Source organism: Strix aluco, chromosome 4 (assembly GCF_031877795.1).
Source record: "Strix aluco isolate bStrAlu1 chromosome 4, bStrAlu1.hap1, whole genome shotgun sequence".
NCBI classification, from domain to species: Eukaryota; Metazoa; Chordata; class Aves; order Strigiformes; family Strigidae; genus Strix; species Strix aluco.
Window position 1 is genome coordinate 79,569,161 of NC_133934.1, and position 27,421 is coordinate 79,596,581.

The following is a 27,421-nucleotide window of genomic DNA, read 5'->3' on the forward strand; positions in this document are numbered from 1 at the left end:
AGGGGAGACAAAAGAGTGCCAAATGGGGGGGGGGGGGGGGGAGCATAGCTTGCTTCCCGTGCTTGCTGACGCTCCACACCATGCAGACAGCACTGCATCACCTGAAGCAACTCTAGAAGAGGAGAGGGGGCAGAAGCTGAGGCAGAGCAGATTAAAACTGGACATAAAACTATGCTGGCATAGTATAGGTGGCTAAGCTAATACAATTTAGTGTATAACTTGCTGCTGCATATATTTAAAAGTTAAAGCCGTCTCCCTGAATGCAGAGAAAATCCTTCAGCAAAGCTCAGGGATTGGGTTTTCATCTGTGATAAGAGATGACAACAAGCAGTGGGAAAATATGTCAGTAAACTTGTTATTACTTGAGAAATCCTATTCTAGAAGAATTGAGATTTTTCTGGGAAGTTATTCTTCTGAGTAGTTTTGGCAGAAATGAAGTGACACAGTCTTTTGGAAATGTCAAAGCTAATCATTTCAACTTCAAAGAATTGTAAAGGATGTCTGCAGTAAAAACAATGGAATGAAGAGTTGTAATAATCATCGCAGAGATGCTGCTACCTTCATGGTTACAAGAGTTTCTCAGGACGTGGGAGACGCAGCTTCACAAACCTGTGGAGTACACTCACTGCCTGCATCTACATTAACACTCCTTGTGATTGCAGATATGGATATAACAAAAATATAACAAACCTGCAGGAGTAGATCTGTAGAGCAATTCAGCTGATGTGGAGTACCCGTTTGTCCACACCGTGTACCGCTCAGGGGACTTTTGCTTCAGACTAGCTCAGGTCAGGCCCTTTGGACTCAGCCTCTGTTAGCAGTTGGAGCGCAACAGTGGTGCTTTTAAATTTACCTTCCTGTACAGTTTCGTCCATTTTGTGCACTCCGGGGTGGTTCTGGGATGTGCACCCTGGGATGTGGTACCTGGCAGTGTTAAGTGGGGGTGATCAGTGAGGAGCATTCCTCGCCTGAGCAAAGGTTTGTGCTCAGTCATGCCCTGAGGCAGGGGTCTGCAGCCCCTGCTGGCTTCAAGACAGGAGCAGATGCTGCGTTTTGTTCAGTTGGTCTATAAAACCGTACCTCTATACCTGCCAACCTTGTCTAGCGAATAAAGTGAGGGAAGGTGACTTGAGCAGTTAGCTCTGGCACGCTTTTTGGTGAACATTCAAGTCCTATTCAAAATTCACGCTTCTTCTGGAGAGATGTTCTATTGCAGACATTAAAAAAGCACTTGTTTTTATGAAGACCTGCTCTTTGGTAGCAGTGGTGTCCTCCTTGCATTGTATTTTAAAGAGCACACCAGTTAAATTTTAGTAACAAGCCTTTGTGACCTTGTCAGGAGAGCAGCACTGTGATGTTAATTAACTTCAGCCTAGCTCTTGCTTTTAACAACAAAAAATCGTGATGAGGAACATATACAGTAGCACAAGTGACAGGAAGTGATTTTGACTTTGCACAAAGTTTCCCTTATTGGTAATGTTCCCTTAAAACACAGTGTAGTCACCTGCTTTAATTACACACTCTTGCAGCTCCAACACGGGTGCCAGGAGGCCGCAGAGGGCTTCACCCCGGGCCCAGGCCCCAGCGCGGGGCTCCCGCTTGCGCGTCGCGGAACGTTTCTTGGAGGCTCTGGGGCGGCTGGTTCCTGGGCCGCAGCCCGGCCCCCGCCATGCCCCCCCCCGGTTCTCCCGCCACCCTCCCTCAGCGCTGGGCGGGGCTCCGCGCTCCCTTCCCGCGCTTGGGCGGCCCCTCACCTCCACCGTCGGGCGGGCGCGCGGGGGGAAGTGACGTCACTCAGCCCCCTCCCGGCGTCGGGGGGCGTTGCCAGGGCTCCCTCCACGCAGAGGCGAGGCGGCGGTTGGCGCAGCGCACGCGCTCCCGCCGCGCCGGCCGCGGGGCTCTCGCGAGAGCGGGGAGCCGGCTCGGTTCCTGGTTGGTGGGCGCCCGCCCGGAAAGCCGGGGCGGCAGCGGCGACAGCAGCGACGGGCCTCCGCCGGCGGCCGCGCACCGGGCTCAGAGCCCCGCTTCCCCCCAGCCCCAGCGGCCCGGCGGCCGCCCTCTCTTCCGTCGGACGCGCAGCTGGGCGAGCGGGCGCGGAAGCCCGGGTCCCGGCGGAGCATCGTCTTGCGGCGAGGATCATGTCCGCCGGGCAGCAGGCGCCGCCGCCACAACCGGACGAGCTGCCCGCGCCGCCGCCACCGCCGGGCGCCAACAGCGGCGAGGCCGCGGGGACGGCTCCCTCCGCCGCCGGCCCGTCCAGAGTCGACACCGAGATGGAGGTCAGGCGCTTTCCCCCGGTGGGGACACCCCCCCCAAACACACGCGCACCCCCCCCCCCCCTCTCCCGAGGGCTCGGGGGCGCAGCGGCGGGGGCGCGCCCGGCTGCGCGGCGGCAGGTGCCCGCCATGAGGGACGGCGCCGGCGGGGCGTCCCCGGGCCGCGGGAGACAATGGAGGGGCGGGCGCGGGGCCGTGCCGAGCGCGACGGCGCCTCCGGGGAGCTCCCGGGCCCGGGCGGGAAGGAGGGAGGGCCGTGGGGCCGGGACACGGCCCGGCGGCGGTTAGGGAGGGGGTGTGGGGGGCTCCGACCCCCGTTCCCCCTAACGGGCGCCGCAGACGGGCCGCGGGCGTCGTGTTCCTCCGCCGGCTGTTGCCGTGGGGACCAGGGGAGGGGAGGCCTCGCCGCCAGGTCCCTTCGTGTGTGAGTATCTTCTTTGAAGCGGGGGGGGGGTGCTCCTCTCGCATCCGCCCGCTTTGGGGGTGGGGGCTTCATCCTCCCACCCCTCCGCACACACGCTGGTTAAGCACAGAGGTTTTTCTAGGTTCGTTACCCGCTTTTTGAAAGTGGCCTTTTCCTCCTCTCCTCCCTCCCTAAAAAGCCTCCTCATCCCAGCCGCAGCCGCCAGCAAGTCCATCTTCTAAAAAACTAACGTTTTCTGTCTGCCGAAGTGGTTCAAAACTTTTTTCATTTGAAGGGAGTTTTTTTTGGCAACAGGTGCTTATTCCCGAAATTTCAAGGGGTTTGAGCGATTGCCTGGAGATGCTAATTTTATCGCAGCATTGTTTCTTTAACGATCCGAGGAAACTGGTTGGTCCTGCTTTCAGCGCTGGGTGTTTTGTGCTCTTGAGTCACGCTGTATAGTCCAGCCTACTTGATCTAAATAAATTTGCAAATACCATATTTCTGGGATGAGCAAGTAGCCAAAGCACTGTGGGTAATAAGTCCTGCTCGAACCTGCAAAAATAGGGCAATTCCGGGCTGGGTGAAGCGCATGGAGGCTGTGAAACGCGTGCTCTTGAGGTGCTCTCCGTGCAGGCTGAGTTAGTTCCTTTTCCCGTGGGGAAGGGGTTACCTTGCATAAAGGGAAGTTGCGGTAGAAATAGCTGCTTGGAAGTCCTGATCACCTGAGAGACTGCTTTTCTTGCTCTCCAGCTAAATTGCAAGGTTTTGTCATCTTTGTTGCACGTGACGAGATCGGGTGGCGTGCTGCTGCGCTTCTGTGCTTGGCGCATTAGGCATTTGAGGGGAAACGTGAATTTTGTACAGAAATTCAAACAGTCCAGTGCTTATGCTCTCTGGTAGGTGGGTGTTGGCCGAGTCCAGTGGGAAATGAGTAAGAAGATTTGGGTATGAGTTTAAAAGATCTTTAGCCATAACTTGTTATGCTTAGCTCTTTCTATTTTGACTGGTGAACAAAACGTTTCTACTAGGGTTCTTCTGTTTCCACATGCCTTACCTGCCCGTTTTATGAGGAAATGCCCACCCACAAACATCCCGTGTTTTGCCTGCCTTTGTTTCATGTTGTTTCTTACTTTCCTGTTCCTTTGTTCTACACTGGCCAGTAAAGATTGAATTTAGCTCAGTTCTTACTTGGCTCAATTAAACAGACAGTTAATAATGAGTTTGAAGGCATCTCGTTTGTTTCCTTTTCTCACCCTTTCAAGAATTATTTTGTAATAACTGCCTTAGCGTGGTTCACTAGGGAAGGATCATCCCGTTGTTTTTTGTTTTAAGAACAGAAGACAAAATTACACGTGGGACGTGATGGGGAAAGAGTTAACCTAGTAACAGGAGAGACAAGGATAAAAAAGCCCTGCTCTGAAAGAATAATTGAAGGCAGTATGTCAAGGATTTGGCAGGAAGGGGGGTTGAGGGAGGACTGCCCCCTCCCAACCAACTCATTTTTCTGTTAGTAATGGTACAATTATTTGATTTAGTAAACTAAATAGGGGGAAAATGCAGTTTGTCTAAATTCCTACTCTGCTTGCAGTCCAGGTTCTTACTTAGACTCGTTCCCTTGATACAGAGTGATGAAGGATTGGGGTAATCTGGAAAAAGGAAAAAAACTTGAAACTACTCTTGCTTTGAGACCTAAGCTAGTTCTTTCACAGCAGTCTCCAGAGCCAGCTTTAGGAGGGTTTGGGCTCAGCACCCCAGAAGCGGCATGCTGAGCTCCTGGACCACAGCTGTCTGTCTCATTCACATTGATGTGATGCTTTAGTGATGGAGCTAAATCGGATTACAGAAATCTAGCTCTGTCCCCCACCCTGTGGCAGGGATCTTTGATCCATCTCCAGGTAATTTTACGGTAAGTAATAGAAAGCTGACTATATCAAAGCAGCAAAAGATGGCTGTGCCATCTGATGTGGATAGATAATAATTTGAAACAAGCTTATTTTCCTTTTCATGGGTATCTTCCCGTGTTCAGAAAATATTTTTTTTCTAATTCTTTTTCATCTCAGGAATCTTTTGATGATACATCACCAGGAAAACAAAAAGAAATCCAGGAAGCAGATCCTACGTACGAAGAGAAAATGGTATGTAGTATTTGGGACTGTGTACAGCTATCCAGTACTTAGGCAACTGCTTCAAATAGAGTTTAGTTTTCTGCTTGTTTGAAATCTCTTAACTAGGTTTATAAAACTTTGTCTAGTTATTCAAAAATGTTTAAGTAACTTGAAACCAAAAAATATCCAGAAAAAAACCCCTCAGACCCTCCCTTCTCCTTTTTAGCATTTTGCTCACTGGTCCTCTACTCTTTCTCTATTTCCACTGTAGTCATTTGTGGGAATAACTGTTAAATGTGTTTTGCTGTTTCTAGGAAGTATAGCCCTAGCAGTTTTGAGGTGCTCTAGTTTTACAAGAATGGTATAATGGGAAATATTCAAATGTCTTAGGGGAAAAAAATGTAATGAAAAGTTGTCAAGATGCTTTTGAAGTTATCTATAGAGTTGTCCTTCCTGTAAGCAAGGGGGATTATGAAGATTTGAGTATTCACTTTCTCAGTCAGAAATGGAAGGATTATCTAGGAAAGCGTCCATGAATGAAGGACTGCTACCTTACTTTCTCAATGTATGGAATCAGCTGAAGTCTAGGACGTTTTTTATATCACTGTTGAATATGGGAAAATAATTCCAAACTTACTTTGAACTGCAGGAGTAGCAGTCCTTTGTAGGAAAAGTATATTAATTCCGATTTGTGGGGGTGAGCAGCAAAAAGAAGGGTTTGGCATAAGGCTTTGAGCAGGAACTGCGTTTTTCAGTTGAAATATGCTTTAGTAGGAGGACTTCAAAATAGGCAAATTCTTTCAAACAGTACAGTTTATGAGTCAAAGTAAATAAAAGTTAGCTTTCAAAATTCACAGGAGGCTGAGGAAAGGTTTGCTGTTTAGGACAAGTGCTGACTGTAAGCCTTGGCCAACTTTTCAACACTTTCACTTTGTCTAGACTGAAAATGAGTTTGTTAGCTTTTTCTGAAATTTAATTTGTTCTTTGTGAAGCTCTAGTTAGAGTCCTCGAGCTTTTGAAGACAGGTGATTCTGTGCTTCATGGGTTAGCTAGGAGAAAACTTACTGTTTTCCTTATTTTTAGTTTTTATAATATCCTGAATGTAAGAGATGGAGTCGTTCACTCCTTGCCATGTCATTGCATTTTCTTTCTCTGTTTCTCCCTGTTTTCCTTTCTTCCTGTTTGTAATTCCAGTGTCTCTGACTGCATGTGGAATTTCTTCATAGGAAAGTGAAACTGTTTCTTATAATTTGCTGCTTCCTGTGTTGTTTCTTCTTGCCGCTGAAAATAACCCAGCTAATTTCTTTGTGCTACTTCCTGGCAAACTGAAGAAAGTTGGAGTTGTCTCTTCTAGTCTCTAGACAGGCATGATTACAGGGAGAATTGTGTTTTATTGTCGCAGTAGTTGGAAGATGCACTGAAGAAAACGGGGAAGGTTCCTCTGTTGGTAGAATGATAGCTCAAGGTTGCAGAGTACAACCAGTTCTTCTCTGTGTCCTGTCTACAAGATGCAAATGTTTGTTTGTCTCTCAAAGGAACGTAAATGTTTGTTTGTCTCTCAAAGGAACGTATGTTCCTTTTTACTAAGAAAACTAACTTCCTCTAACTGTGCAAGTTGCTAAATACCAGGTTATGTTGTGGCAGTTGGCAGAATGACAGAGTGGTTGCTGTAAGCTCAGAACTGGTTTTTGTCTTGATTGTCTGTTCTAAAGCCTTGATGTGGCCTTGGGAAGGTGTGTTGAATCCAAATGGAACCTGTCTCAAAGGAACTGAACCTTTTAGATACTAATATTGTCTCCTGTGATCTTTTTTGCACAGCAGAAACAGCAGCCTATATCAAAGGGGGCAGTCTGACAAGTTAGACTGAGCATATCTAAGAGGTCTCTGCTGCTGAAATAGGCGTTCTGGCTTCTACTATGGGCTCTTCTGCCCACTCCACCCCCTTTCATGCCAGCTCTTTTGCTTATCTGACACCGCAGTGAGGTGGTGTATCTCACTGAGCAGGCAAGAAACTAATGTGGTAGAAAATATTTGTTGCCAGGTTGATGAGATGAACGAGTTCATTGAACGATGTTGTGTGTGCTGGGTGGGGTTAAATTTCTGAGAGTGGGACCATCATTTTAGATAGGAAAGCGTTGTTAAGGGGACTCTGGCCTTGTCTAGTGACACTCATGCAATCTTTGTGCCAAAGCCAGATTTCAGTCTTAGCGCAGATCTGTCTTGCAACTTTGATCTTACTGTGGAGCAGAGGCTAGCCTTGACCCCGAAAAAGAATATTGAATCTGTCAGCAACAGTTATATTGTTGATGTTAATCATTTCTTCTTTGTTGTTGTGGCTATTTATATACAGAAATGTGAATCTGTATTGTTTAAAAAGCATTTGTTAGCTTTTTCTTTTGAATGAATACATACTGTGATGTCTCACACTTGTTCCACTTAATTTTTCTTGTCAACAGCAAACAGACAGAGCAAACAGATTTGAGTATCTGTTGAAGCAGACTGAGCTGTTTGCTCATTTCATTCAGCCTGCTGCTCAGAAAACTCCGACTTCCCCTTTGAAAATGAAGCCTGGACGTCCACGAATAAAGAAGGATGAGAAACAGAATTTACTGTCAGTTGGCGAGTGAGTGATGACATGTAGGCCAGCTTGTACTGTAATTATGGATTTTATTGTACTTTAGAAGCGTAAGTTAAACTTGCTAGTCTTTTGTCCTATTTTTGGTGTGTGTTTTATGCTGTATAATTGTGGGGTTTTTTTTTCAACTGCCCACCTGTAAGTTGAGGGTTGTTTAAGAATTCTAGGAGTTACAAGAATTTTGTGTTGGTGGTAAAGCACTATCATGATTAAATGTATTCCAGCATGAAGAGAAGCGGGGGCAGAAGTGTAGAGCATTTGTGGCTGTAAGTTGTAAGAGTTCACGGAGAACATCAGTATGCTGATACTGCATCTTAGAGGCAGCTTGAAAATCAGAAGTGTAGAAATTTGGATTGCCTTCATCGCAGCTCATATGGCTACAGTATATCTAGCATTTGGCAGATGTTCCCGAGCTCTTAAATACAGTGTCATTCCCTGTCCTGTAGTTAAAGGCCAGCACTGACGCACACAATTTATCCCTTTCCCGTCACTTTGCTCTAATATTTGAGCCTGCTAAAAATGTGCTCGTCTTATTTTATTAAAACGATAGTGGCTCTAAAGAGTTAAAAAGCAGCATTTCAGTTGATCAGCTACAAATGAGTTGTTTTGAAGAATCTTGCTGGAAGCTTCTTTGGGTGTTTGCATTCTGTACTGCAACGATGTCATATTTAATTTTGGAACAGTTTCACATCTTTTCAGTTTAGCCAGAAACTTACTTCTTTCTTGCACTTTTTCAGCTACCGCCATCGTAGAACAGAGCAGGAAGAAGACGAGGAGCTGTTAACAGAAAGCTCCAAGACAACTAATGTCTGCACTCGATTTGAAGAATCCCCATCATGTGCGTTTCGTCGTCTTCTTTTTTTGCCCCTGTTCTTGTCCTTCAAAATGTTGTTCAAAATGAAGTTTATTTTTATCCTTCCTAAGGACAATGAATCAATTCTGGGGGACGGGAGAAGGAGGAAAAAACCCCAGCACCGGTCTAATGGGACAAAACGTATTGGCGAGGGACTGTTTATTTTCAGTCAGGCTAGAAAGATGGTCCAGTGAGCCTTGCCCTTTAGCAATCCAGTTGCTATACTTTAGTTACTAGGAAAGAGCTAGCTGTTTTTAACTCTGCCATCTTACAATTTTTATATATGTAACCTATCTTCTGATACAATTTGAAGTACCTAATGGCTTCCAGTTCATTTAACAGAATTCAGTATTCTGTTGTTTTAACGTTCGACTGTGTTCTGATTTGGGGGGTGGTGATAGAGTTAGAATTTCTGTGTATTTTGGGTTCTTGCAGAAAATAAAGCTGTTAGAGCGGCTTGCAGAAACAAAATTAACATGTCACTGTCTCCAATCTGCATTGTCCTTGGAATTTACTGCATGAAATTTGCTACTTGGTTTTGTTCTGTAGCTTAGATAATCAACGTCAGCTAGCAGGCAAGGGATGGTGAAATTCTGTGTTAAGTTTTTACAGATCTTTTAGTCTGTATTCTTTCATGTCTTGTAGATGTTAAGTGGGGAAAGCTGCGTGATTATCAGGTCCGAGGACTGAACTGGCTTATCTCTTTGTATGAAAATGGCATCAATGGTATCCTGGCTGATGAAATGGTATGCACCTAGCCCATGTTTCTGGGGACTTGTGAACAAATGCGATACAATACAATACAATTTTAGTTCAGCTGTATATATGGGGGTTTTAATAACACAAAATGCAATGTATAATTTTCCAAATCTTCTAGTGTATTTTAAGTCACTAATGTTAAAAGTGTCACAGGTATCTTAGTATAAATAAACTGTGCCAGCAGTTTAAGAAATAGTCATATCAAAAGGGAATCTGTCAACCTTTAGAAAAGATAAAATTTGTTGGAGGGGAGTTGTCCCATAGAATGACGTGTCCTCTATTTTTTTTTCCTCTATAAATTGCAGCTATTCTGCAGTTATTTCTGCAAAAAATACATGTTACAGTATTCTCAAGCTGCCCTTGTGAAGAGAGTGTCGTGTATGAGAAGAGCAACAAATGTGGGAACACTCTGTTGTTGTTAGGGTAAAATGCAGATAGCAGGATACGAGTGTCCTATATGGACTGATCTCACAGCAAGGGCTACTCCAGTGGGAAATCTTCTGCGAAAAATGATGCAAAGATAGATGTAGCCAGAGAGCTGTGTTAAAATTTCTTTCACACCATGACCATGGATATTTCAGTCAGCACTGGCTGTAGTAGCTTTTGCTTCTGATTTTATTCTTCTTCCCTGAAAGAGAAGGGATGAATGCAGAAGAAATTGTATTGGTTCATCAGGCTGATATGTTTTTGTCCTCTCAGTGATTTTAGTCGTATCTGTTTTTCATAAGGAGCAGATAAGGAAAACCAAAAATCTACTTTTATTTCAGTATATTGCATTTCTCATATCTTCTGGTAATTTATTTTCTGTGTAATAAAACCTCTTCAAGATAACTTAGAAACAAATGAATTTAAATTACTGTTCAGTAACAAGTTAAATTTCAAATATTTTCTTTGACATAAGTGCTTATGATTGGAGGAATTTTTTTTCCTGAGTGCAGTTTTAAGTGGAGCAGGCTTGTTTTAACAAAAACTTTGTCACTGGATTTGTCATCTTCCAAAATGCATCTTGCGTTGAGGAGTTTAAATATTTACCATTAAACGTTTTTTGATTCGTTCTTAAATATTAATCCTTTTGAACTTATTAATGCCTTTCACACAGCTTGTAAACAGTTTTCCACATCTTACACTAGGTGGAATGTGGTTATTTTGAAGACAAAAACTTGAACTTTAGAAGTAAAAATAATGTGCACTGATGGTTTTTGGGTTTTTTAAATCCCATGTGTTTGTGTCATAATCTTTTTGAATTACTTAAATGATATGAGTGATCTGGTTTTTGCATGTCTTCCTCAGTTTTGTTTTAATTAAAATTATATGCTGAAGATAGGAGGTTTTAAATATTTCTGTTGAATAAAGAACAGAGCCCTTAAAGTACTTCTAAAGAAGCTTAGTATTTGTTTTCTTCTTTGACATATGCAGCTGTTTACATTTATATTGGGCTTTCTTCTTGCAAGAACTGACATCATGTCGTAGCCTATAAAAGCCTCCTTACAGGGTTCTTAATTTATTCACTTTATTTCAAGTTTAAGAGAATGCATATGTCCAGCTTGTAAAGTTCATTGACCTCTAAATAAATAATATGAATACACCCTAGTCTACAGAACAAAATTTTATGAAATAATGTTTTCTTGCACTTCTAAGAATGTGTTTTATTTGAAGGGTGAGGCAAAATTCTAACTTTGTAATCCAAGGTTTGAGAATGTTACTTTTAGTTGTTGTTTTGTTTTGGGGTTTTTTTTTGGTAAATTAAATGGGGGAAGCCATAAAAGGTTTTCCTAACCAAGATTTTGATGACGCTTGTGAGTAGCACTGTTTTTAATATATCTCCTCACTTGTTCAGTCTGATGTGTCTTCCTTGTTGTACTCAGAGCTCACTCTTGGGTTTCTTTTAAAGGTGTTTCCTGAGAGATTTTTTTCTTCTGACCCGTTAATGTCTCTTACAGGGCCTTGGAAAGACACTGCAAACAATTTCTCTCCTTGGGTATATGAAACACTACAGAAATATTCCTGGTCCTCACATGGTGTTAGTTCCTAAGTCCACTCTACATAACTGGATGAATGAATTCAAGAGATGGGTACCTACACTTCGAGCAGTTTGTTTGATAGGTGACAAAGACCAGCGAGTAAGTTTTGATATGGTTGTTTTTCCTGTGTAAATCCACCACGTGATCTTGCTGTACTTCACCTGTACCTTTCATTCACAGGGAAGGATATTACTTGGATCTGTAGTGGTCAGACAGTAAGACCTATGAGTGCTACCTACTTAAAATATAACCAGTTTAGAATTCACACATATGTTGCCCAGATATCGCTTCATCACTTTACACTCATAATTTCTTGTCCAAAGATTTTCCCTCTCCTTTTGTGAAGGCAATACACTCTGTACACCAACAAAACCTGCTAAACCTTAACATAGGAAAATGAAGCGTTTCGTGTAAAGTGCTGTCATTTGTATGAATATCTAAATCTGTAAAAAAGTAATTTATTTTCTACTAGACATAGTACAGTACGTTGTATTGACTGTAACAGCAGCTCTTAAGAGGATTATGGGGTCTGTCACTAAAGAGCTGTTTTCTGAAAATAGTTGTCAGCTTAATGATGGAGGGGGCAAGGTCGGTTGGTTGGTAAAAGTGGTATTCAAATGGATCTTATTTGGTGTGAATTTTGTCAATTGTAAAAGAAAATATTGTTCAGTCTGTTATGGCCTTACTATTTCAAGCATTCCCTTCTTGTAACTTCAGTGTCTGTTCTTTGCTACTTTTTTTTTAGCACGGCAAAGAAAACTTAAAAAACATGGAATATGATGATACATCTGTAGATTTGTCAACTGGAGTTACCCATTTATTTATGGAAGGAAGAGTGCCATTAAACTTCTGCTTTTGTCAGCAGACTTTCGTTTTTTTTTTTATTCTAAGGACATCTAGCTCTATTTTCAGAGTCTGTTGGGTTAGAAATTTACAAAATATTGATGAAACTTTAAATAGTTCTGGAGGTCATTGGTCCAGGTCTGATATCTTGTGATTTTTTTTAGTGCATCTTTCTGGAATCCAAAAGTTCTTATTATTTCTTCAGTATATTTCCTGCTTATGAGTTAAGTTCTGCATTTCGAATTCTGACAGATTACCATGTCTGCTTTTAACCTTGGATGTCAGCATTCTAGAAATCGTTCAGTTAGCCAAACAAAGTGTGCTTGGATTTATTTTTTATAATCAAAACCTACCATTTTAAAACTTAAAACAAAAAAGAACCCAAATCGTACCTACAGAAAATTAATTTTGAGTTCTGATCTTCTAGTTCAGCTTTTGAAAACCTCACACGTGTAGGTAGTCATCTGCAGTTTCCAAAGTCAGAAGTTAGAGCTGAAATCCTTTCTCTGCTCTGCCCCCAAGGGTTTTAGCATCTTCAGTACTGACAAAATTGTCAAGCTTTACAATGGTTGTGTGTTATAATGCCTCTCTAATTAATTTTATCTTTTCTTTCAAATTTAGTAGCAACATTGTTTTAAAATTTTAACAGTGCTAGTGTGTTCCTTTTGTTTTAGATTTGACAAAGCCTCAGTAACTGTCACCTTGTTGTCTAGGCTGCATTTGTTAGAGATGTGTTGCTGCCTGGAGAGTGGGATGTCTGTGTAACATCATACGAAATGCTGATCAAAGAGAAATCGGTATTCAAAAAGTTTAACTGGAGATACCTAGTTATAGATGAAGCCCACAGGATTAAAAATGAAAAATCAAAGGTAATTTATACTTTCACTGAGAGAGAGATTTGTGGGGGTGTGGGGACTAGTAATTTTATATTTGCTCGTGTCTCAATGTCCTTCAGTTATCAGAAATTGTGAGGGAATTCAAGACTACAAATCGGCTGCTATTAACTGGAACTCCACTTCAGAACAACTTACATGAACTCTGGGCACTTCTTAATTTCCTTTTGCCAGATGTCTTCAACTCCTCTGAAGTAAGTCTTCATTCCTGCTAATCAAATTAAATTAACTTTGCTGGTTTTCCAGACTTGAAAATAGACCTGAATATGTATAGTTAGGAGTATCAGTTACTGATAACGGTAGATTGACAGTTAGAAATGTTTCCAGAATTGTGAAGTATAGTAGGGTAGACTATTTTTCTCAGCTTGGCCATTTTTAAGGGCTGTTGTGAGCTTAGCAGATGTAAGAGGTATTTAAAATCACGATGTGAAGATGATCCCCACTGCATTTCAAAATAGGTTTAAACATTGAATGGCTAAACCAACTAATTCTGTTCTTATATTTAACTATAAGTTACCTTATTGTTTATCTTAAGACTTCTTTCCTGTGAGTTGGGAGATACGATATAATGAGCAATAGACTTCACAAAGTGAAGGATGTGCTTAATTGTGTTGATGAATTGGGAGCGTAACATCTGTAGAAAGGGAAGCCTTGTGGTGCATTACACCAAAACTTTACTTTTTCCTTTTAATTTTTCATCAAATGCTGCAGTAGTATGCTTCTTCCAGATGGAATTTGTCCAGTGGAGTGATATGAGTGAATCTTTTTCAACAGAAAAGGACTCACATATTGAGTAATTTTTTTTTTTTTTTTTTTTTCCCCCCCCAATGGTGTGGAGGTTTGTGGGTTTTTTGTTCTGTTGGGGTTTTTTTGGAAGATGGTCTGTAATAGAGCTTTCCATAAAAATAGACTGAAGAGGGTAATTTGTTCTTTTACTTATCGCCTGCCTAAGAGAATCACTCGAGTTGTATTTATTCACCATTGTAATGACATTGCACCTTGAAAGGAAACCTCTTACATACCAATGATTTTGTTGATACAGGACTTTGATTCATGGTTTGATACAAACAACTGTCTTGGGGATCAAAAGTTGGTGGAACGTCTCCATATGGTAAGTCTTTCTGCTTTTTGTGTGTTACATTTACCTAAGTTAAGTTCTAAATAATTCTTCTAATGCTGCTTGTGACAGAATATTAGGGTTAGATAGCTTATTCCTAAACTATGGTAGACTTACCTCCTCATCTGAAAGATGATTTTGGCCCAATCTTTGAGTCTTCCAAAGAAAGCACCCATATATACCCATGTATAATAAATAACCTGTCCATATAGACTGCTTTTTCAGATGATCTGGTAATAGGTCCGGGGTTTGAACATTCAAGATAGAGAATATTGGCACTGCTTTTGTCTGTTGACCCGTTCAGTGTTTCAGTTTCCAAAGTACGTTTTACGATTCAATCTCTTTCAGGTGCTACGACCATTCCTTCTACGTCGCATTAAGGCTGATGTAGAGAAAAGCTTGCCTCCAAAGAAGGAAGTTAAAATTTATGTGGGTCTCAGTAAAATGCAACGAGAATGGTAATTCGCATGCTTGACTGTGCTGTAGTTAACGCTCAGAGGGAATGTGCTGCTTGTGACTTGATTATTGTGTGGAACTTAATTCCTTCTGGTGTACTCCCAACTCATACATATTTCCTTGTGATGCTTTTGTGATGACAAAACCATGCGTATCGGGGAGAGCTACCTGATGAAATGAGGGGGAGCTTTTGATTATACTTATCATTTAAAGAAAGGCCAACTTTGTTTTAGAGTTACAAAAGTTTTTTCTTTCTTTGATGATAGGTATACGCGAATCTTAATGAAGGATATAGATATACTGAATTCCGCTGGGAAGCTGGACAAAATGAGACTGTTGAATATTCTCATGCAGCTGCGAAAATGTTGCAATCATCCATATCTGTTTGATGGAGCAGAACCTGGTCCACCTTACACAACAGATATGCATTTGGTCACCAACAGTGGCAAAATGGTAGTATTGGACAAATTGCTACCTAAGTTGAAAGAACAAGGTATGCATCTCATTGTTGTTGTTTGAGAGTTGTTTGGTTCGATGATAAAAATGAGCCAGTGCTTGTTAATGTTTCCGTGTATCCTGAGCAAAAGCCAGCACACTTTAGCCGGGATTGTTGTTGGTTTCTAGCATGATACCATAAATAGCTGATACAAAACCAATTTGTGAAGTGCCTTCATAAAGAATTGGATCAATAGTCCATTATGGCTTTTTATGATGGTGAAGTGTTTTGGTTTTTGTTTTTTGTTTTTTTTTATTTTATTTTATTTTATTTTATTTTTATTTTTGTCCCAACTGAATTGGGACCACAGAAACATCAGTTGGTCTGGGCCTTAGGTTTTCTTTCTTAGCATTATTAGCTGTTTGAAACATAATCATGTGGTATTTCAGCCACTCCTTTGATTTGCCATGAAGTACCATTTCAGATTCAAAGTCTTCATGTAGGGTTAAAGTCAAATCTTTTGTGAAATGTTGGTCTTTCTTGCTGGGTATGTTTTTGAGCAGCACCTGAGTTTTTTTCAGTGAATTCTTTAAGGCACACAAACATGGGGGAACACTCAGTCATTTTAAAGTTATTTGATGGTACGGACAAAGCTCTGGAATACATTACTGTAAAACTCAGTTGCCACAGAATTTTTTACTCTGAAATAAATTTTTAAGTCATTATTTAATGACTTAATGAAGTAACTTGGCTAAAGGAGTGGAGGAAAGTTTGTGACTAGGAGACGCTGCAGAATAATAAAACCAAGTCCAAACCTCAGCCTTAGGTAATATAGAAGTACCCTGTACTTTGTGTCCAGGTATCATTCAAGCAGCTGTGGCGGTACATGTCATTGTAAGACTGAAAAAGAAGAATTCAGTGGTTACTGTGCTTTTTTTGATCTTGGTTTCTTTCTGCTAAGAGGCTTCTTGTTGAGATGTGGCAATTAAATCGGCCTGGTCTTAAATCAAGTGATCGACTTAAACAAAAGAGAGTTCATTATTAGACCTTGAGTCCGAAGGATGAAAAAATCATATTAAGAGAATATAGAGGGAAGTGGAAGGTTTGTAATAATCTGTGTTTTACTTAAATCTCTCAAGTCGGTTGGAAATGGTTGTGTGTGTATATCCATACACACATTTTTTTGGAGGTTCTTGGCAGGTAAGTAAACTGACCATTCTTTAAGAAGAACTTACTTCATTTCTAGATATCTAAATCCAAAACAAATACTTAAAAACTTCATTCTTTACACTCCTTGATGTGTTTATATTTGTGTTATCATCTTACTCTGCTGTGTCTGGGAACATTTTGATAAGCAGTACAACAGAAAACAGAATTTAAAAGGCAGCCACTAACTAGACTCTAATATGCAGCAGGACAAGCAAGCTCAGGAGCCTGCCAGTTAGTAACTAAACAGCTCTAACAGCTGTGAATTCAGTCTAGCATACTCCAGTCACTTCTATTGTTATCTGGAACCCTTCAAGACCCACGTTGGGCACCAAAAAGGACTGTTTTGGTTTAATCCCAGTAGGTGGCTAAGCCCCACACAGCCGCTATGATAGCAGTGGCTGCAGCCCTGCGTTATATATTGGGTTGTGAAATTCTTAACTACTTTCCTTCTTAGTATGTGGAACTGCCCTCCTTCCCTTTCTGGTAATGCAAAGTTGCAGAGTTTGATAAATCTTAAGCTTTGGTGAAAACAAACATAAGAAAGCTTTTTACCAAAACAGGTTCAAGAGTCTTAATCTTCAGCCAGATGACCAGAGTCCTTGATATCTTGGAAGATTACTGTATGTGGCGAAATTATGAATATTGTAGACTGGATGGACAAACACCACATGATGAGAGACAGGTATTTAAAATTTCGAGTATTTTATTTAAGTAAAAATAGTACTCGTAAAACATTTGGTTCAACTGATATGTTCCTTTTATTTATTTAGGCATCTATTAATGCGTATAACGAACCTGGTAGCTCAAAATTCGTTTTTATGTTGAGTACACGGGCAGGAGGTCTTGGAATCAATTTGGCTACTGCTGATGTTGTAATTCTCTATGATTCAGACTGGAATCCACAAGTAGATCTTCAAGCTATGGTAAGAATTCAGATGGAAATTATGTTCTTCTTTCTCATGGAACTTTCCTAGAAATGTATGGCGTGATGTAGTATTTCCAAAATAAATTGGTATTTTTCCTGTTTTAGCACAGGAGTAGTATTTGTAAGACTAATTTTCAGTTCCAGTGCAGCTTCCGCTGTGTGTGGAACCCTCAGTCACTTTTGTGCTATACAATGTTTTATGCAGTGGGAAATGCTGGGTATATGCTACAGTACTCTTAGTAACATTTAACAAAAATAGCCTACTTTGTTTTTTTAAAAAAAACGATGATGTGGCATGTTAATTCCAAAACTATAAAGCTTTACTTCTGTCTTGAAAGACAGAAAAAAAGCGAGAAAGAAAAGCTGAATTAAACTTTTCAAAAACTGCTTTTATGGTGGTAAACAAGCTCATTTTAGCAACCATCTTTTCTTTTTTTTGAAGTAGATTTGCATGCATCTCTAACCTCTGGACATACCGAGAACACTACTGATCACATAAGAAAGTAAAACTATTTAAAAACTAGAAGTGTTTTTTGACAAATAAGGCCTTTCAGTGACAAATCTTGGATATTTCTTTTTAATTATTTCAGTTAAGCTATAGATTCTCAAGTATTCTAGCAAAAATTAGTTCAAAAGAATGATGGAACTGGTGTCTGGAAGCTAAAGTGAGATAGTTCCAGCTACCACTAAAGGTGTATGTTCAGAATACTAATTCTCACAGTGGTTAATGATTTGCCAGTCAGGTGAGGTGGTGCATTGTATTTTTCTTGAAATATTCATGGCACAACTGGACGATTTTGAAAAAGGGAGCTTTTGGTCAGTACAGAGATAATTTCTTAAATACTTTGATTTTACAGAAGGTTACATAAGGTCAGGAGCCATCCAGTCTTCTCCCCTGTGTGATTTAACAAAAAAACCCACACACTATTTTTAGGTGTGACATCTAGAGATGTAGTCATTGTTGATTTTATTGAAAAAAACGCCACAAAACTTGCAGTGCAGATAAGAATGTGCTATCGTGGGAAGTCATATTTAACTGGATGTTTATAAAGATTTAACTAACCTATGCTATTGTGTTTTGTAAATTAGTATGTTGAAACTAATGAGAATTTGAAGACTAATCATGTAGTCATGCTGAAAACCAAGTACTGAAATTTTGGTACCTACTTTATGTTACTTTTTTTTTTGCCTAGGATCGAGCACACAGAATTGGCCAGACAAAGACTGTTCGAGTGTTCAGGTTTATCACAGACAATACAGTGGAAGAAAGAATAGTGGAACGTGCAGAAATGAAACTCCGGCTAGATTCCATAGTCATTCAGCAAGGCGAGTATATGACAGCAATTTGTTTATATATATGATGTGATTCTCTTCTTTTTTTCACAACTTGTGAACTATGGTGAAAGCAGCTAGTAAGAATCAATGGGAGTGCTGCTTTTGCCTCAGCTGAACTCCAAAGATGGAGTGCAAAGGCCTGATCCACTTGAAAATCTATTTTACTGTAGGGGTAGGCTTTTCCTCGCTAACTTTTTGATTAGCTCCCTAGTGTTACATTACAGGCAAGTGGATACAGTCAGATTTTTTTTTTTTTTTAAAGCACTATCCTTTGAATGGAGAAATTAATGCCTTTTTTTAGTAGATGGGGAGAAATGATGACAATGTAACCTTCTTGGTTGGCTTGACTGGAATCAGTAACTTTATTTCTGAAAAAATGATTCAATAAGGTTTAGTCTGGAACTTGTGAAAACATGCACCATAACAAAGCCAGTGTGGAAGACCTCACATCCAAAATGATGTTTGTTTGAACACAATTCATGTGTAATAAAGCAAATATATGTGATCCCTGGCTAGATTTTGCTCACTATTTTTTTTTTCTCCTTTGTTTTTTTCTTCATTTGGAATTTCCTTTACTGAGAAAAAAGGCTATACCTTTAATGTGGAAATGTAAGGGGGAGGAAAATCATGTATTGCTCCTTCCATAATGTAAACTCTTTGGTTAGTTGCTATCCTCCAATGCTTTTATCTTCAGGAAGACTCGTGGATCAAAACCTGAATAAACTTGGGAAGGATGAAATGCTGCAAATGATTAGACACGGAGCGACACATGTGTTTGCCTCAAAGGAAAGTGAAATTACAGATGAAGATATTGATCACATTTTGGAAAGAGGTGCAAAGAAGGTGAGATGAAGTTTAAAAAATATAGAAGCCCACTTGTGAACTTAAACTTGATGGCAAGATAGCATATCCCTAGATGATAACTTGATTATGAGATGGAGAGAATAGTAGCTTTGCTATTGAGGGTTTTTATTGTCAAACATGTTTGTTTTTTCTGCTGTTGTAAATGAGATGGTTTATAATTAAGTACCTTTCAAAATGGCTCCTGTTCTTTTCTCTCTCCCCCTTCCAAGACTGCGGAAATGAATGAAAAACTTTCAAAGATGGGTGAAAGCTCGCTCAGGAATTTCACAATGGATACAGAGTCCAGCGTGTATAATTTTGAAGGGGAAGACTACAGAGAAAAACAGAAGGTTACATTTAAATTTCTTTTGGAGGAAAGACCGGAGTGGTGTGGTTGAACCATATTTATTTAAGAAGTGTTGGTTAAAATATAGTATAATCTATGAAAATAGTTTATAAGTTTTATTACTTATTTAATGAAGTAGATGTAGAGCTAAGTTTTATATAAACTTGTAGGTAGTCTGAATATTTTTCAAGGATAATATTTTTTGGGGTGGTGGCATTTGTTTTAATAGATGGCGTTTACAGAGTGGATTGAACCACCTAAACGGGAAAGAAAAGCCAATTATGCTGTGGATGCTTACTTCAGAGAGGCTCTTCGAGTCAGTGAGCCAAAAGCACCCAAGGTGAGTTGCCCAATTGCATGATAAAAAGCTGAAAGTGAAAAATTAGTCTTTATTCATAAAAACTGCTCTATTCACTTTTATAAATTGGGAGGCAATTTAAATTTAGAAAACTCCAAAGGACTTGAGACAGGCTTCTGTGAGAAAAAAAGAGCGGAATGAAACTTGTAAGATGTTAGGAGGGCAAGACCAAGGCGTTTCTTATTTTATTTTTATTTAAGCAGCTGTGAATTTTCCTTACTTGTGGAAGATTTCCTTATTGCTGCTCAGAATACCTGAACTTTGTTCAAGGGGATGCATGTGTGACTCGTTCCCCAGCCTCTTCCTCCTTCCAGAAGACCCTCTCCCCTTTTCTCACAGGTCTTTTACTTTTAGAATTCTTCATGGTTGTAGTTGTCTCTTGCATGGTGTGGCTTTTTGTTTGTTTTTTAGTTAAGACAGTGCACTTTTGTAACAATAAAGCCTCTTTTTTTTTTCCCCCTCATAAACTGAAGTCAGTTATTACAAGCAAACACATTCTGGAGTCAAATACAAACTTTGTATGTATTTCAGGCACCACGGCCTCCAAAACAGCCAAATGTACAGGACTTCCAGTTCTTTCCTCCACGCCTGTTTGAACTACTGGAAAAAGAGATTCTTTACTACAGGAAAACAATTGGATACAAGGTAATTGAAGAATTCACACCTTGCTACAGTTTACTGCAACAGTAGGAGAATATGTACTTGTGCTGCCTTTCACACTAATTTAAGTAAAATCATGTTGAGCTGAACAAATTATTAGTTCTGTTAAAGAGAAGAGAGGCAATTACCTGTGGAAAAAAACAAATTTTACAAAATGCAATCCTTTCAGGTACCTCGTAATCCTGATCTTCCAAATGCGGCCCAGGCTCAAAAGGAGGAGCAGCTTAAGATTGATGAGGCTGAACCTCTTAATGATGAAGAACTAGAAGAAAAAGAGAAGCTTCTAACCCAGGTATAGTTGGCTCTCAAGCGAGGAATCTGAAATCAGCTGAAGCTTGCTTTTGTTTTACAGTGTTATAGGAACATTTCTTGGTCTTTGATTCACTCATGCCACAGTTAACACAGCTGCAAATTTTGGTTCATACTGAGAAGAGGTTTAGCTTTTGGTTTTTTGTGGGCCTGGATACCTTTGAAGAAGATGCACCAGATGATTAGTTACTGCACTCAGATTCTGGTGAATCTGATCTATGTTCTGTGTATTTTAAGCCTAAAGAGCAAGAACTAGCCCAGTGTCAAGAGTCTGGCTTCCCAAGTTTGCAGTGACTGTAGGCTGTGACATCTTTCCTCAGCTGTGTGACCTCACAGACCAGCTGCAGAGCTGAATATGCTACTTAAAGCATATTTTCTGCCAAAGTATCACTGCCATGTGTAAGTGAGTCCTGCAGGGTGAAGGGTCAGTTTGCCTAAATGTGACTGGTAGTGGATAGTGTCCCTCCCTTTAAGAGGATGTAAGCTGAATAGGTATATAATTGGGTAGCACATACATTTACATTTAAGTTATTTAAAACAGGTTAATGGCTGTTATGCCTTATTTGGGTATTACATCTTCACGTTGTATCTTGCAGGGGGTGGAATTAGAGGACAAGATCTCTTGTTTGAGTAGTAATGCACTGGAACAGTTCACTATTAAAAACAGTGTAACAGTACAATCAAGTAAGCTGCGGCTAAATCATAACATGGCTGGCAGAATGTTTTTGTAAAAGTTATTGCTAATATGAAATTAGGCTATTTTGGCAGCTGATAATTTCAGTGTTACTGTTTCTGTCTCTACTGAGCATCATCACAAGATGGCTTTAGTCCTGAGTGAAGGTGAGCAGGGAAAAAGGCTGATGGCATCTGTGAGGCACTTGGTGGGTCTTGTCAACAAAACCAAACCATTGTAGAGCCTATTGCTTCACTTGAGGGATTTTTCTTCTTAAAAAGTGATCCCGTGTTCTCTTTCAGAGAATGTTGGGAGGAGGGGTTAATTTATGAACTGAAAACTTTTGTCCTAAACTAGTAGGTAGGTAGAGAACCAGTGCTAATCGTTACGCAGTATTTAGATGCAGAGACTACAGTGACTGCAGTATAAAAACAGTTTTTCTACTAACCTTAAAGTGCAGAGGAAGCAGAGGTTTAATACTGTTGGAATGATGGAAGTGTTACTGGCCGTTTAAAAAAAATAAATCTATTGAAACAAACATAGAACAGGACAAATACTGAACTCCTGTGCAATGTTTCCTTTTGATTGTTATAAAGGGATTCACTAACTGGAATAAGAGAGATTTTAACCAGTTCATCAAGGCTAATGAGAAGTGGGGCCGTGATGACATTGAAAATATAGCAAGAGAAGTAGAAGGAAAAACCCCCGAGGAAGTCATTGAGTATTCAGGTAACTTACTTTTTGATTAGTCAACTCTGTGAGTTCCATATCTAATGCTGCTTTCCTAGTTTGGACTGCCTATGAACATGGTCACATCTTCTGAGAATTTCTTACACAGCTCTTGGAGACTTTCAGGGTAGAATTCGGTACTGACGGATTTGGGATCTACTGATCTAGATTTTACCATGTTTAGTCCCTGCATAATTATTAAAGCTGTGCATGTAAACTGTTACTGACCCACTTTAAATATCATAAATCTACTCTTAACTGCATAGTCTTCAATTCTTGTTAATTTTTGCAAAAGAAAAAGCTGAGAAACAATGCTTAGCTGGAGAGATTTCACTTTTCCTTATATTTGCCAACCAGTAGTTTTCTTGAATCTTTACACCTTTACTACCTCACCCTCATCAAGAGTGGGATACAGTAAACATTATGTGACTGCATGTATAATGGCCATTGGTTTTTATAACTTAAGTCCACTTGGCTACTCACCTCTGATGTCTCAGAAGTGTTTTCTACTGTAAGGCAGCTGCAAGGGCCCAGGGCTAAATTTCTAAATGTATATAGTAACTTACAGATGTGAAAAATTATTTTAAAAATGCTTTTATTTAAACACCTGTCTTTTAGACACTTGCTCTTGTCTTCAGCCACTTGGTTGCCCTCTCACTTCCCTCTGTAACAATGTATTGCTGTTATATCAGTTTACATTTGAAGAAGGTTTTTTCTTTGAGGAGATCGGTTTTTGTTAGCCATTCTGGCTTGTATCGCACCTTGTTTAAACTGAAGACTCCTATATCTACCGCCTTCAAAATAGTGTTTGTAATACTGCAACACATGATATCAGGAAGTGAAGGTTCCTTACCAGGTAAAGGCATGCCTATTCTCATACAGCAGTAAGTTCTGGTGAAAGGAAGTAACAGCTAACATGCTTTTTTTTAAGGTGAAAAACCCTAACTTTTAAGATGCATGATAAGAAACTAACCAATTGTTCTGTTCTTAGCCGTGTTCTGGGAAAGATGCAATGAACTCCAAGACATAGAGAAGATCATGGCTCAGATAGAAAGAGGAGAAGCCAGAATTCAGAGACGAATCAGCATAAAAAAAGCACTTGATACAAAGGTATCTTTGCTGTGTTTCTTGCTTCCTTTATTTGAGATGGAGGACTCTGTGTCTAGCCACTGTGACAACCTGTTGGGCATTGTACTTGCCTCTTTTTGCATGTTCCTCAGCAGTTGCTTCCTATAGCTTTTCCATTCTATAGAAGTGCTGTCCTGGCTAATAGCTGTGATAACTTCAGGTATGGCCCAACCTCCTGTTTGTAACAATCATCTTTATCATAGGACAAACAGTTGATAGTGCCATATAACAAACTCCCAGTAACTACATGCTTTTTGAAGAAGCAGAATTTCTTTTGGACCCATGTAACTGAAAATCCTATATTTATGTTTAGAGCACTTAAAAAGGGATGACTTACTGAGCAGAGGAGGTTTTTGTTCTGATCTGTTTCACCAACCAGGGTTTGGTAATGAACAGGTTTGTAGTAGATTAAGACAGTGTATCAGAACTTCCCCCCTCCACACACACACTTCAGGTTTGACTAGTTAGTTATCTCTTCTAGGGAAGTCAGGGGAAGAACAGGGTCTGACTCAAATTAACCAGAATGCAGCTGAACTGTGTGTACAGTCTTGTGTACCCTTTTTACTCTGATTTTGACCCCTCCTGAGGATTTGTATGTTAAAAGGATCGCTGCCATTTGAAGCCTGGCAGATCTTGACTGTTTTCAAATGTAGTGACAGGTCTGCAGTCTGCCGTAAATCAAAAGATCACAAAGCTGTGTGTTGTCTAAACCAGAATTTACCAGTTGAGATGCATCTAGAACCCACAGTTCCTTACATGTGATGACTTAGCACCAGAGATCATAAAAGATCTAGTTTTCTAACTTGGAATTGTTCATCTGCCTATCTTCTTGTCATGTATTCATGTATTTCTTTCCTATAAAACAGTTCCATGCTAATTCTGAACTATTTCTTAGTTTTATATGATCTTATTTGTTTTGTTTAGATTGGCAGATATAAAGCCCCTTTCCACCAGCTGAGAATATCATATGGTACTAATAAAGGGAAGAATTACACTGAAGAGGAGGACCGCTTTCTAATCTGTATGCTTCACAAGCTAGGATTTGATAAAGAAAATGTCTACGATGAATTACGACAGTGTATCCGAAACTCTCCGCAATTCAGATTTGACTGGTTTCTCAAGTCCAGAACTGCAATGGTATGTCTATTAATCTGGTTTGCTTTTTGTTCATAACGACACAGTCATACACCAGGCTAATCAAATAGCTTCTGAAATACTGAGGTATGTGCATGTGCACAATATAGTAAATTTGTATAGACTTTCCAAAAACTCTACTGGATGGCAAATGCAGTAAACTAACAGGTCTTAATGGGAGGAGAAATTCAAAATTCCAAGGTACCATTTTTCAAAAATCAACATGAATTTGAGTTAAATACAAACATGTTTTAAAAAGCAAACATCTGCGATCAAATCCATTCCTGCCAGACAGTAGCTATCAAAAAATATTCCTTTTTTGCTCTGCCAAGGCACTACCTACAGGCATTTCTAATACTATAATAGGATTTTTACATTAAGTCACTGCCTAATGTAGTGAGTGACTATGTTGTGCAATTTAGGAGCTGCAAAGGAGATGCAATACGTTAATCACCCTGATTGAAAGAGAAAACATGGAACTGGAAGAAAAGGAAAAGGCAGAAAAGAAGAAACGTGGACCAAAACCATCTTCGGTAAGATTTAAAAAGGCATTTCTGTGGTAAAGCTCATTTGAAGACAGGGTGCTTTTCTCATTGTCTAGGAAAAGTGGTAGCTAAAGTTATTTAAAAACAACAAAAAAAACCCTTCTAGGGCAATGTTAAGAGCTGCTTAAAGTTCATGCTGTCATCGAGCTAGTATGGTTGTGGATGTCAAATAAAGGAAAATAAGTTGAGGTTCTAAACTGTAGCTCACACATGCTTTGGAGCAGATCAACTTGTTACATTTTGGATCACTGAGTTGGGATCCAGCATAGGTTTACCCTGGTAAAATGAACCAGAGATTTATTTGGCCTTTTGATTAATTTTTATCCCTAAAGAAATGATAAGTTTACGACTGAGGGATACGTAGGCGATGCAGACCGTTCATTCCACTCTGAGAATGCTACAGCTTGTGGACAAGCGTTCCCGTGTAGGCTCTGCTGTTTGCCACCACTTCCCTCGTACGGGGGGTTGCTCATGAAACGGGCTTCTAGAGTTGGGAAAACAGCACAGATGCTTGACTGCTTTCTTTGCTGACTAAATTCAAAGGATTGCTAAATACACAGGCCTGTTTTGTAAAGGCAATACCAACTTTACCCATTTTGTTGCCTACATTTGTTGTTTGAGTGGTTGTATCAAAAACTTAGACACACAGCTTAATTTGCAGATGTGCAGAAACCAGTAAAGAGTGGTGGATTAATAAGTCTCTTAGAACAGTTCACAGAATATTTAAACAGGTATTTAGAAATACCATTTCATAAACAGGAAGCTTTATAACATCCTTATTTGTTTCTATATACTTTTTACCTCTATGAAATCGTACTCTTCCAAAACTGGAAGAATACAAACCAACAGCTATCCTGAGGAGCATGTGCGTATTTGCCATATTGCAACAATTGCAATTTATCACATTTTAAAGCTGCCAGGGTGTAAATCGTCTCCATCTGCTTTGACTTGAAATGCATTGCTTGCTTACAGTCTTTTTGTATCACAGTAACTTACTAAAAAACTTACCTTACAGGCACAGAAGCGCAAAATGGATGGCACCCCTGATGGTCGTGGAAGAAAAAAGAAGCTAAAGCTGTGAATGCAGAATTTTTCTAATCACTAAATTTAAAAAGTAGTTCTTTAATTTACGGGTCTTCATAAGATGTACTGTATAATGCTCAACTATATGTCATTAAAGGACATCGGGTTCATCTGTTTACTGAACTAGAAACATAGTACTTAATGTAGTTTCACTTTTTTAAATGCAACAGCTGTGCTGAATTTTTTTTACCATTAACACTTGAAGTAATAAATAGGCTTCATTTATTAATAAGGCTTCTCATGACTTTTTTTTCCTTAATGTTTTCACTCGGATACCTATTTGTTTAGTCATCCCCCAATGTTTTTTTTGTCTTAGGGTGTTGTGAACACTTTTTCCATTATGATCAATAGAACTACGTAGTTGTGTTTTCTTGTTACAAGTCACCCAGTCAAACCCCATTTCGGTAAATTCTGTACCTTACCTTTATTGAACTTAATTTTTCTGCACGAATGGTTTTGCCATTAGTGGAAAGGTCAGGTATTTACCTCAAGAACTAACAATCAGCATACGTACAGACTGGAACAAAATTATAACATTTTTAAGCCTAAGAATGGTAGAATTGTTTTTACCAGCAAACAGCAACAAGTCAGAACAGAAAAGGTAACAATATATAAAAATAACCCGCTTAAATGCAGAGACAGTCTTGATTACTGTGGAAAGAACTGGTGCTGACTCTGGGGTGCAAGACTGTAATTGTCTGGCAATCCACACTGTTCACTGAGCTAATCAAAGGGCTGTGCACCAGCGTTTCCTACACTGTCCTTCCTTTTCTATGTATCTGGCATAGAATGACTGAGATGAAATTAACTACGTTACAGGGCATCTATCATCTAATGTAGCATAATTTTGGGATTTACTAGGGAAAAATACCCCACAAAACAAATGCTCAGTTTGCATTGAGTAATCTTTGCTGTTTTGGCCCTTTTAAGAACACATATCAAAAAGCATCAGTGTTGTGTAAACTGGGAGAAATGCATCCCTGAAAAAAAATCTGCTTTTTGGAGCTTAAGTATTTAAGCAAAACAGGACATAAGAAAAAGATCAGATTTCACACATGTAGATTTCATGTACAGCAGTACAGTTCTTACTAGTACATTAAATTAGTTTTTATTTGCAGGTGACTGAGTTGCAGACACCAGCTGAAAACAGCTGGAGTAACCACACATTCTTCTTCAAAAAAGTCAAAAGAACTTGGTATGTACAGCAGAATTAAGAGCCAATCTACACCACTTTACAAGTTGAATTGTCATTGGCAGCCCTAGAAGACCTCAGTCTAACTCCTTACACTTAGTGTACTGTAAACTGGAATGCCGCAATGCTGAAGCCTTCCTTTAAAAGCATCT

At 39.8% G+C, this 27,421-nt stretch overlaps 1 protein-coding gene across 2 annotated transcripts; it reads left to right on the forward strand.

Annotated features, from left to right (window-relative positions):
• The first annotated feature begins 1,918 nt into the window (after window positions 1–1,918).
• Window positions 1,919–26,309, forward strand: SMARCA5 (SNF2 related chromatin remodeling ATPase 5). 2 transcript variants are annotated; one of them, XM_074823736.1, is made up of 24 exons: window positions 1,919–2,279; window positions 4,743–4,817; window positions 7,244–7,410; window positions 8,160–8,260; window positions 8,921–9,021; window positions 10,975–11,154; window positions 12,612–12,767; window positions 12,854–12,985; window positions 13,834–13,902; window positions 14,257–14,366; window positions 14,631–14,857; window positions 16,570–16,691; window positions 16,780–16,932; window positions 18,128–18,264; window positions 18,968–19,112; window positions 19,343–19,462; window positions 19,688–19,798; window positions 20,348–20,461; window positions 20,646–20,768; window positions 22,055–22,187; window positions 23,179–23,297; window positions 24,240–24,452; window positions 24,872–24,982; window positions 26,010–26,309. In XM_074823736.1, exons 1-24 carry the CDS (start codon window positions 2,139–2,141, stop codon window positions 26,073–26,075), a joined length of 3,126 nt encoding a protein of 1,041 aa, XP_074679837.1. In that variant the 5' UTR covers window positions 1,919–2,138; the 3' UTR covers window positions 26,076–26,309. The 2 variants fall into 2 exon arrangements, with proteins under 2 accessions (XP_074679837.1, XP_074679838.1); XM_074823737.1 differs by lacking the exon at window positions 1,919–2,279 and adding an exon at window positions 2,543–4,588.
• The last annotated feature ends 1,112 nt before the right edge of the window (window positions 26,310–27,421 follow it).

Excerpts from the sequence above, each read along its gene's own strand:
- SMARCA5 (XM_074823736.1), top strand. The coding sequence starts at position 2,139 with ATGTCCGCCGGGCAGCAGGCGCCGCCGCCACAACCGGACGAGCTGCCC. Across the intron at positions 20,462-20,645 it reads GGAAAACAATTGGATACAAG|GTACCTCGTAATCCTGATCT; the intron begins GTAATTGAAGAA and ends CAATCCTTTCAG. Across the intron at positions 24,983-26,009 it reads GTGGACCAAAACCATCTTCG|GCACAGAAGCGCAAAATGGA; the intron begins GTAAGATTTAAA and ends CTTACCTTACAG.